The sequence below is a fragment of the Anser cygnoides genome, chromosome 1 (genome assembly GCF_040182565.1).
Source record: "Anser cygnoides isolate HZ-2024a breed goose chromosome 1, Taihu_goose_T2T_genome, whole genome shotgun sequence".
Taxonomy (NCBI): Eukaryota; Metazoa; Chordata; class Aves; order Anseriformes; family Anatidae; genus Anser; species Anser cygnoides.
The window spans coordinates 91,465,677-91,476,870 of NC_089873.1; the positions used below are offsets into that span (position 1 = coordinate 91,465,677).

General features: G+C 37.5%; 1 protein-coding gene across 3 annotated transcripts in view; it reads right to left on the reverse strand.

Moving 5' to 3' along the window:
- NECTIN3 (nectin cell adhesion molecule 3) overlaps positions 1-11,194 on the reverse strand; it is a 125,545-nt gene that overhangs the window by 67,127 nt on the left and 47,224 nt on the right. For all 3 annotated transcript variants that reach the window (XM_048057159.2, XM_067002444.1, XM_048057152.2), the window contains exons 6-7: positions 6,769-6,907; positions 5,388-5,469 (exon numbers count right to left, since the gene is read on the reverse strand). In XM_048057159.2, the coding sequence (XP_047913116.2) occupies positions 5,388-5,469; positions 6,769-6,907 (221 nt within the window). The remainder of the gene's footprint in view (positions 1-5,387; positions 5,470-6,768; positions 6,908-11,194) is intronic.

An 11,194-nucleotide genomic window follows, 5' to 3' on the forward strand; every position in this document is an offset into this window, starting at 1 on the left:
TATTCACGCATTACATTATATAAAATCACAGTTGAAGTATTATTATTTTTTCCATTTCCTTTGGAAAGGCTTGTCAAGCATGACATAATTCAATTTTTTCCCATAATATCGAAGAGCTCCTGTCTCAGTCATGTTTCTAAACAAGTCAACTTGGCTTCTTAGAAATATATTCCTTTGCAATATATTGTATGAAATAGTTAAGTAACTTGAATAATCAAATTGTTTGCCTGGATTAGTGCCCCCCCTCCCACTCCTTTTATTAATATTATGCAACAGAGAAATTCCTCTTCAAGCTACTGGAATTCTTCCATTGCTCAACTTCTTGACTTGCCTCAAAACTCAGTTGCCAAGCAAAGATTGTGCCCTCACCAAGAATATAACCCTCAGGCTGCTCACTGCTCTTTCATATTGCATGTAAAAAGCAGTTCTGAGTAAACAAATAGTATTTCCATGACAATGATTAGGAAAAAAAAGCACGAAAGCAAGAGCTCAGATAGCCTTTACTGTGAAAACTGTCTATTTACATGGTCATTTTTATATTTGTTCCGTTTACTGGCTCTTTGATTTAGCCTACACCCTCACTCTTTTAGGGCCTTTTTTCCTCTCAATTTTTACATGAGTCACAGGAAAATATAAGTTGGTATCCACAAATATCAGTATAAAAAATTAGGAGTGTTCAGTTACAACGTACTTCTACTTATGTGTTGAATGTTCAACATTACTACAAACACCAACTGCACTTAAAGCTTCCAAGTCTGAAAGAGTTACTATGAAAACACTTGTTTTCCACTATTATCAAATGTGTATAACACTCCCCTTCCTTTTAATACCAGCACTCATATGCTCACATATGCATTAAGATCTACTTAAAAATTGACTACTGCACACAAACAGGAGCATTTCAGCTTATTCAGTTACATCTGAAATAATTCACATGACCATAAAAACTACTGTGCTCTACTTGAGCACTAACTGTATCAACGATTGAAAATATTGCACACTACATGTATCAACAGAATCAGCTTAAATTGCATCGCTCCTTGGCTACTGTAAACATGTAGAAGGTACCATTTAAGTTCATTCTCCTTTAGCTTTACTTTGCGCTTTTGTGCAGCTTATTTCTGCTCAGATTTAATGTGATCATCTGTTGCTGTTGTCAATACAGCAACGCTTCACCTGCTTTTCTTTTCAGCATAGCTATAAGCTTGTATCTGAACTATTTGGAAAGAAGCCTACCAACATGCTTCTCACTTCTGTCTAGACACTGCAGTTCAAACGGCATTTAGAACATAATTTACATGGCCACTACAGACACTTAGCCAAACAGGACAAGGCAGACACACTAAGTCGCTTCTTCTCCCTCTTTATAGCTATTCAAGTGTTGGCTTATTATGACAAAAAAATACAACCAATCACTTCTTGACTAAAGGTAGTATTTTGACACTTATGTCTATTAGATTAAGCTGAAGCACTTGCCTCAAGCATAACAGACAGTACATGTGTATGGATAGTATCATTAGCAGATAGGAAGACAGCCTCCAGCTCCAGTTCTTTTCAGTTGTACAAAATTCCACAGAAGAAAAACAAAACAGGTATACTAACAATGTTATGCCAACATCCATTAGTTCTAAATAAAGAATAGTTAACATGTAGCTTGAAAGAGAATTTGATGTCTTCTCCCTTTCCCAAAACAACTTAGGAAGTATTTATCCAGCTTGAGGGAAATGAGTATTCAATCGAATCTGGTTTTGGTATTCAGTTTGTAAAATGCATTTAGATAAAACATTTTCTTCTTTGTTCAACAAAGATTACAGCCAACTTCAGCTTTTCTTAGTTCTTAAGTAGTCACTAACAGAAGCCACAGCAAGCAAAACCAGAGAGAATTCAAAGACAGTTCAGAAAAAGAAACCATGAACTTCTACACTGGATATGTGGAGAGCAGATTTCAGGCTGCTCAGTGAATAGTTAGTAAGAGCCCCTGCAAAACTGCTTTTGAAAATAATGGTGTACAGCAGTGCTGGTCATTTTTTAAGTACCACCTCCTAAGAGGACAGGCAATGGCAATTCTAAAACATGAGAAGTCAAGCAGGCATGGCAGAAGGGTGGCTTGGCTGAGCAGGGATCTTCTTCTAGAGCTTAGGCAGAAAAAAGCATATGGCTGCTGGAAGCGAGGTCAGGTGACATGGGAAGAACTGCAGGGATGCTGTTTGCCTTTGTAGGGAGAAATTTTGTGTGGCCAAAGTTCAATTAGAGTAGAAGCTGGACAGTTCCGTGATGGACAATAAAAAGGGCTTGTTAAAAATATCTTAAGAGCAAAAGAAAAGCAAAAGGATGAAGAAAACACAGGCCCGTTACTTCATGTGGACAGTCACCTCACAAACAGGAACATAAACAAAGCAGAGACATTTCATGCCTTCTTTTCCTCCGTCTTCAACACTAGCCATGGGCTCTGGGACTCCAGGTGCCCTGAGTTTAAGGACTGACTGCAGAACAATAAATTCCCAGCCAACCTCAATGTTGTGTGGGATTTGCTGTTCCACCTGGATGCACACAAGTCTGGGGGGCCCCTTGGGATTCAGCCTAGGGTACTCAGAGCTGTCTGATGTCATCATGAGACCTCTTAATTCTTCTTTCGTGGTCTTGGGAATCTGGAGAGGTCCCAGTTGACTAGAAGCTGACAAATATCGTTTCAATTTTCAAGGACAAGAAAGACGACCCTGGTAATTACAGGCCTCTCAGTCTCACTTCAGTGCCTGGTAAAATTACAGAGAAGATTATTTTGGGAGCTACTGAAAAAACACCTGAAGGACAATGCAGTCACTGATCTTAACCAAAATGAGTTCATGACAGGGAAGGTCCTAACAAACTTACTTTCCTTTTAAGACAAGGTCACCCATCTAGCTGACCAAGGGAAGCCAGTTGATGTAACTTTGGATTTTGGTGAAACTTTCAATATTGTTTATCATGGTATCCTTCTGGAGAAAATGTCCAGCATACAGCTAGATAAAAACGTAACACGAAGGATGAACAGTTGTCTGAGGGGTCAGGATCAATAAGTTATAGAAAGTGGGGTTGCATGCGTCTGATGGCCAGTCACTAGTGTTGTTCCGCAGGGCTCCATTTTAGGATCAGTTCTCTAACGTTTTCACAAATGACTTGGATGTAGGACTAGAAGGTGCTTTAACCAAGTTTGCAGATGATACTATATTGGGAGGAGCTGCTGACATTCAAGATGCCTTGCAAAGACATCTTGACAAATTAGTGGGATGGGCAATCTACAACAATATTAAGTTCAAGAGTAAGTGCCAGATTCTGCACCTGGAAAAGGGGAACTCTGTTCAGACTGTATATGTACAGACTAGGGGATGAGAGGCTGGAGAACAATCCCAATAGAAAGGAATCGGAGGATTTTGGTCAACAGCAAGGTAAACACAAGCCAGCAGTGTGCCCTGGCAGCCAGGAGGACCAACCTTATCCTGGGGTGCATCAAGCACAGCATTTTTGCTAGCTGCTCAAGGGAGTCATTGTTACACTCAACTCTGCACTGGTGTGGCATTACTTTGAGCACTGTCGGTGGTTTTGAACACCACAGTATAAAGAAAACATAAAACTATTAGAGTGTCCAAAAGAGGGCTACAGAGATGGGAAGGGTCTAGAGGAGTGGCTGAGGTCCCTTGGTTTGTTCAGCCCAGAGCAGAGCAGGCTGAGGGGAGGCCTCATGGTGGCCTGCAGCTCCCTCACAAGGGGAGCGGAGGGGCAGGCGCTGAGCTCTGCTCTCTGGGGACAGCGACAAGACCCAAGGGAACTTGAGTGGCATGGGGCTGGGACAGGGGAGGATCAGGTGATTGGAAGAGGTTCTGCACCCAGAGGGTGGCTGGGCACTGGACAGGCTCCTCAGGGCAGTGGTCACAGCACCGAGCCTAAGGGAGTTCAAGAAGCGTTTGGACAACGCTCTCAGACATATGGTCTGATTTTTGGGTGGTCCTGTGTGAAGCCAAGAGTTGGACTTGATCCTTGCAGGTCCCTTCCAACTTAGGATATTCTGTGACTCTGAGATGCTTCCAAGTACCCTGTAAAGGACAGCAAATTGCATTTCTATCTGTTGTCTTTTTAACATTTGACAGCACTGTAGATGTACAACTACCTTACAACAGTACATACCTTCTGATTCAGTAAGCAAGATAATATTTTACCATAATATTTCAAGCATAGGACTGTATTAGCAGAGGTACGCTCCATCACTATTGCATTCACTAACTATGGTAATGCCAGAAGAGTTATTCCATAGTTAGCACAAGTGTCAAACCCGAAGAACAAAAAGCATTGTTTCCTTTGTGTCATCTTAGGTGTTACACTGCCTTCAGAAGCAGAAGACAACAATCTATTACACTTTTTGTCAATTACATTTTTTGTACATTCATAATATTAGAATCATCCAGCTTCTACTAATAATAGCAGTGGGTCTTAGTTTCCTACTTCACTCAGGAACAAAACCAGCAACTGTTACTCAACATAATACCTGTAACACAATAATATTTTCATGCACTAATTGCTTTAAGAAGATAAAAGGTTTTATTGTCAGCTTATATTTGGTAAGCTTTAATAGCCAACAACCTCCTGAAGAAAATCTACAGAAGTATCTTCAGTGCTTTTAAGAAAATCTGTAACTAAGATCTCCACATCAGGTTACAACCAAACAACCACTAAACGCCCAGCAGAAAACACATGCCAATCTTGTCTGAACAGCATTATTTTAGATCACATTAAGCTACCCATGCAAATGCACTAAAAAGTCACGTAATTGTCACAGAGCTAGTATAGAATCTTTTGGTGCTGATGAAGGTATATTATATAAAAAAATATTTAAAAAGTTAGAATCTAGATAATTGCAGACAATTATTTAGCAACCCTCACTAAGAATCAAAAAAGCATATTAAGTAAACCATGGAGCCAGAATTCCAATGTATTCCAACCAGTCCAACAACAATAACTTAAAAGAATGGCAGTTGTTACCAGCAAAGATCACTACGCTGAAGTGTCTTGTTAAGTCTACCAAATCTATCTGTTCCCCAAATGAAAAGCCTTTTATAAAGCTATGTATATTCTCTTAATCACCACAATTTCAAATACCACTTCAACATCAAGAACAGCTGACTGTCAAACACTATTAAAGATACAAAAGAGATCTATTCACCAGTTGTCCAACCTTTAAGGATCCCATTAACACCAAGAACATAAGATCCAGATATTGCATAGGTAGAGAAACCTTTTGGTTGTGAGTTAACGAACGAAAGCCTTGGTACTTTACCAGGAAGGCAAAATGAGACTGAAGTAATTCAATACTTATCACTTCTCCTACCTCTACTTATATGTAACCCCTTACTCACCTGAAGCATAGCTTCTTTCTGTGGTACAGAGAATGCTCTCTCCTCACAGGAAGATGGTTTTTGAGTGGGTGGAAGATCAATCCTATATTAAAATAGAACAAAGTATGACATACCATGTTTGTGAAGTCCAGTTGACGGGTCATATATGTTTCTCCAGCTGCAAAGTCATCCAATGCTTACTTTCAAGAACACACATTTCAATCAACAGTAACCCAACTGTGGAACATTGTAATAACCTATCCACCACCGGAAATAATTCAACCAAGCACTTTTTGGAGGACAGAACTGCCCTCCCACCCTCCATCTAAGTAGAACAGGGACTGCTGTAAGCGATAGGTAACTATCATCATTTTTATGTTATGAAATAGAGCTTGAGCAACGTTTACCCATACAAGTTTTCTTCAAAAAGCCTTACCAACAATTACATCCAAGACTTTTATTATGAGCTCAATGAAAGCAAATGGCTATAGAATACAAATGTGTAAATCTCTTCATATAAATATGCTTCAGCTACAGAATTTGAGAAGCCAATATGAAAACAGTATTACTTCTAATAATGTTATAAATTACTTAGTTCTAAGAAAAACACCTGACTTATTTTCCTAACTCAACAGATTCAAGTGCTGTAAGTTACTTTATGCTGAATGCTTTATTTTATTCAACTCTTCATTAAGCATTCAGGGAGATGACAGACATTTTCATTTCTTATTCCGTTTAAGTGTTAATTGTATATAGCATATGTGAAGGGACTTGTATTTACAAATATTCTAAGCCACTGTCACTTTTTATGCGTGCTTTATGCACACTCCAAACAGGGTCTAGACATCAGCTACATTAACTGACAAAATCTGTTTGCTTGTTTGTGTTTGACCATATCAGAAGCTTAAAACTCAAGTGCATGTCAGCATCAGAAACTTGAACAGCCAACCAACATGCCAGAAAGCACGTTAAGTCACCTGTCTCTAACCATGCAAGTCAGAGTGCTTGCTTCATTTCACACACATCGCAGGATAAACCCTACTGGACCTTTACTTCTGCAAAGCATGGCTAGTTTACTTTGATATTAAACCTATGGTTATGATAAACTAGTACTAGCAAAGTTAAGATGGGCCTCTCCCCATCCTCCTGTTTCAACTACAAGCAATTACAACGAAAAGCATAAAGCTAAAATCAACATATTAAGAATATATGAACCCGCTCTTAGCTCCTTCATTTATTTTTCAGAAATGCAAGTGATATCACATTTGACTACCTTGAAAATGCAGCCCTGAAATTATGACAGCTATACAGTTTTTAAGGCAACTCAGTCATGTAAATTCCAATAAAACAACTATATTCTGTAAATTGTTTTCAAATTTAAAAAAATCCAATGCATACTTACACTTTGTCAAGATAAGATGGCCTTTTTTTCCTTGGGGTCAGCAGCACTGTCACAAAGATGGCAATGATAAAAAGAGCAAGGACTGCTCCAATCACAGCCCCTGCTACAGCAACAGAAGATGTCTGCTTATATGGCACATCTGCAATGTGATAGCACAGATTACACCTTTATGAAGTTCATGCTCTTTCTATACTCAAGTAAGCTATTTCACTGTCGCTCTGAGATGTGTCTCTTCCTTCCATCACCGAACAACAAAGCCTCTTCTTGCACTAGCATTCGTAATCTTGGCTCCAGCCATCCATTTAAAAAATTGGTTAAATTAATGGAGTTCATAAATCATTAACATCAATTCAAACGTTTCATTGGATTCCATTGGCTACATTTAATGATTTTTTTAACTGCATGCACTAATTTTCATTTTCAAGGCAAAATGAAGTTACAGAACACATACTTTGCACTTATGTGAATGAACAAAGTGTTAGTTCAAAAAAGCTAGAAAACCATGGCTTTTTCAAAAGAGCTGGAAAACCATGGCTTTACCTGCAATCTGTCTTTAAAGTCACTTAAGTCTGCACAAAGGAAAAAAATGAATCAAGGAAAAACATGCTATGAGGAGCAATGAACACAGAACTTACTAATATGTGGCTCGCTTAAAGCAACTCTTAAGACTACCTATCATCTCTAGCACTTAGCACTTAAAGCTATTGAGAAACATTCCTTTTGAAGTAAACTTTAACAAAGAAGAAAAACTGTTTTGTGAAAGATGCACTTTTCATTTGAGCTCACTGGTGTCAAGTCCTACATTTAACAACTCCCATATTGGATTAACACACTTGTCAGTCTTCAAAGATCACCCATTTCACTATGCTAGGAACCTAGTAAGTTTTAAATCTTTTATAAGGCTAAGCATGAAGCCTGCTAGCATACTTGAATTCAGTATTTGTTTCTGTTTCAAACTTGCATCAGGCTTATCATGAAGTTGCACAACAGGGGTAATTCACGTCAGCTTCACCAAGACTGTTACCTGTGAAATGCAGGTAACAAACTAAAGTAAGCGTTCTGGTGTATATTCATTATTGTGTCAGAAAGCTAACAGCACTAGAGTTTGAAGTTAACACAGCTCTATGCTTGTAATATTTTAAACACAGCATACTTTAGTTATGTCCCCTCAGAAATAATACTGTTTCTCTGAACACTGCATACCCCTCCCCCATTTAGTCTCTTACCACAAGAAGTTTTAGGAGCCTTTCAGCTATATATCCTACTCTAGTGTCCAGAAACAAAGCAACTATCCAAGCTGTTTTATTAATTACTCTTACTTCAAATACCTGTTCTGACTGTAAACTGGACTAATTTTTTTTCCACCCCTCACTTTTTAAAGAGTACCTCATCCCCAATCTGAAAAAGGGATTCCTGTCCTCTTCTAGTATATGAAAGACCCTGTAGCAATACTCCCCTGAAATCACTCACATGTTCAAATAGCAGGAAAAATCTGTATTGAACAGCTTGTTTTTTTTAATAGCTTCATTAATTTATGACTTGATCCCTTAGTTTTAACCAACTTGATCCAGAAGGTCAGTGTCACATACCATTTTAGGTGACAACTATTTTGTTTTTACCATACATCTTTCCTGATATGAACTTGACTTGTTAACTTGCCCATCAGCTACCAGTCTATACACAGAAGAACCCTAATTCCACTCTTCTCATGAGGAATGGGCATGTCAAATAGTTAACAGGGCACTTAACTACTGTATTTTAACTGGCTTAGGTTTAGTTTACATTGGGTTCCATCTTGCTTAGGTAAGAAAGCTGCTGGTAACTAATACACAGCACTAGGTCCAGAATTCATAAATATGCCGCTTTCGTCTTTCAATTGAAGTTGCCAGCAGAGGTACCTGCCTGTTTACAGGAACTGAAGTGCAATTATCAGGGTGCTCACTTAAATTGCTTTTTGAATTGCTCTGGCAAAGAAGTAGGCACAAAGATTTTCACTCTAACCAGATGAAGAATCATAAACCCAGAGTACTGTACCAAGCTAAAGAGTACCTAAGCTGTATGGTGCAAGCAACACAGCTATTTAATGACCAATTGGTCGTAAGTAGATGAAAATTGATTCATTAAATATATAAAGTTCAAGCAGAACTACAGCAGCTGAGAACAGGGATTTTTTTTTTTTTAATATTTTGAATTCTAGATAGTGTATCCTTCATGCTTAAACTGCATTTGTTTGGATAGCAACTACCACTGTTCACGATTCCTGAAGTTCATACACTTAAATCATTTCCAAAGCCACTCATTTTATAAGATAAGAATCTTCAGGAAGAGATGTTCAGAAGACCCTTTTAACAGCTTCATTACTGCAGCTCCTTCTAGCCATTCTTATACTTGTTTACCTTCACTTTTAATGTCTGTCAAACTTCAGTTTTTAACACTGCCTACATTTGAGAATGTAACAAAAATTTTTATTCACACAAGAGCCATTTGTACTTACAATCAATTCTTTTTTTTTTTTTACAGCAGACATAACAATGTACAAAAAATTGCAACACTTGTAAGCCCTATATCTATTATCAGCTTCAACTCAAACATTTCAACTTCTTAACCCATTGGAATTAAATGTATGTATTTCTTAAACAAAAACAAAAAACAAAAACAAACTCCACAGAGACAAGCAAGATATCCCATGTGGATAACAGGTTTATGGTTTTGTTTGTTTCCAAGTAACACCATCTTTTAAAGATGATATATCAAGTATTTTTATTTGAAGAGAGGTATAATCTCTTTATTCCAGAAAGAATTTGGATCAGAACCTTCAGCTAGAAACTTCACTCCTTTCCTCAAGTTTGCTCTCAAGCTACTGATACACACTATCATTTACTATTGTTTTTGAGACTTCGGTTAATTATGTATCAGTAATCCATTAATCAAAATGTGAACTTAAGTTCTTTAGGGAAGTTACTTTCCATTTGAATTTCAAATGAAGCTGTTGTTTTAATCTTTTTTGAAGACATGCAGTCATATGCAATCACAGTGTATTGTCTACAACACTTAATACAACTACTTTTGTCAAGCTCTAAATGCTGTAAGCTACTGAAAATCACAAGGATAGAAGAAACTTCAGCAAGATCCAGCAAGAAATTCCACTCATGAAGCAGTCATAAATATGCAGCCCATTTCATTTTGAATGTAGTAAAGGTTTTGCCCTTCTCAGGTTCTAAATCTCTATCGCCAGATCAGTTTCTTTTCTTCATGCTAAGCATTTGAAGATAACACTTGAACACCATTCTTTTTAATTCTGAGTTTATCATTTTTCTAAAATTCATCTAATCCTATTTCAGCCCAATTTCTCTTTGTAGTCAGACTTAGTTTGGTGCAACCACTCAAGACAAAGTAGAACTACTTCAGATGTCAAATGAGATGTCCTACATACAATGTAATTTTAAAGAACAAGCACATTGTTAAAACACTGAATTATTTGCAGGCAAAACAAATCCACTGCTGTACAGAGACTGCACAGTTTACCTAAACTGCTGTTTCTTAAATTCTGTAGTTGCATCATTGCATAGTAGGTTTTCAGTACATGAAGTAGCAATGCACACATCCACTTCCCTATTAATAAGCTCAAGTTCTAGTTACCCTCTTCAAAGCAAGCCATGTAACTTATGCAGAAGTAGGGTAGAACGTCTGTTTTGACTTCTGGTCGTAAAAACTCAAGCAAGTGTTTTGACACTTTTTAGCACACTTCATGTTTAATGGCATCCTGGAAAATGTTTAAGTTGGCTTTTGCCTTCAGCTTAGAAATTCATTGGAGTTTTCTTACTAGTTATGTCCAGTTCTCCAGCTTTCAAATTCAATGTTGCGATCCCTATAACACCTCAGAAAGCAGTCTTAAATTTTACTCTGTACTTGCAAGAAGGAGTCTCAAGTTCACTAATGACTTGACATCCTGACAAGCACAGGCCTAACAAAATACCATACTGTATATGTACACACAAGCTTTTAGAAATCAATGACTAAAAAAATAAATTTCTTATTCAAAGACAAGCCTTTTACTGGTTTATACTTACTCCTCAAAATCTTGCTCATAGATAAGTTACTTTCAGTGCAATGACTTCTTAAATACATAGATACAAGAAGGCTCATTAAAATGCTAAGAGGTATTCATTTTTGTGCAGAAAAACTAAGAATAAAGCTTTGATTCCACTGTAACTCATTTTAACTGGTACAGGATTTGCTATATAGAAGCATTAAGTTTACCATAGATAGTATCTAGATGTGGCTATTTGATTTACTAGATCTGAAAAGTACATGTCCCAAAATACCCGATCACTATCTTATGTGAACTTTTTTTTTTGAATCAGAGACCCAAGGCAGTCACTTTTTATTCTTAAACAATTTTGAGTGGTAAGTTTAATTTAGCTTT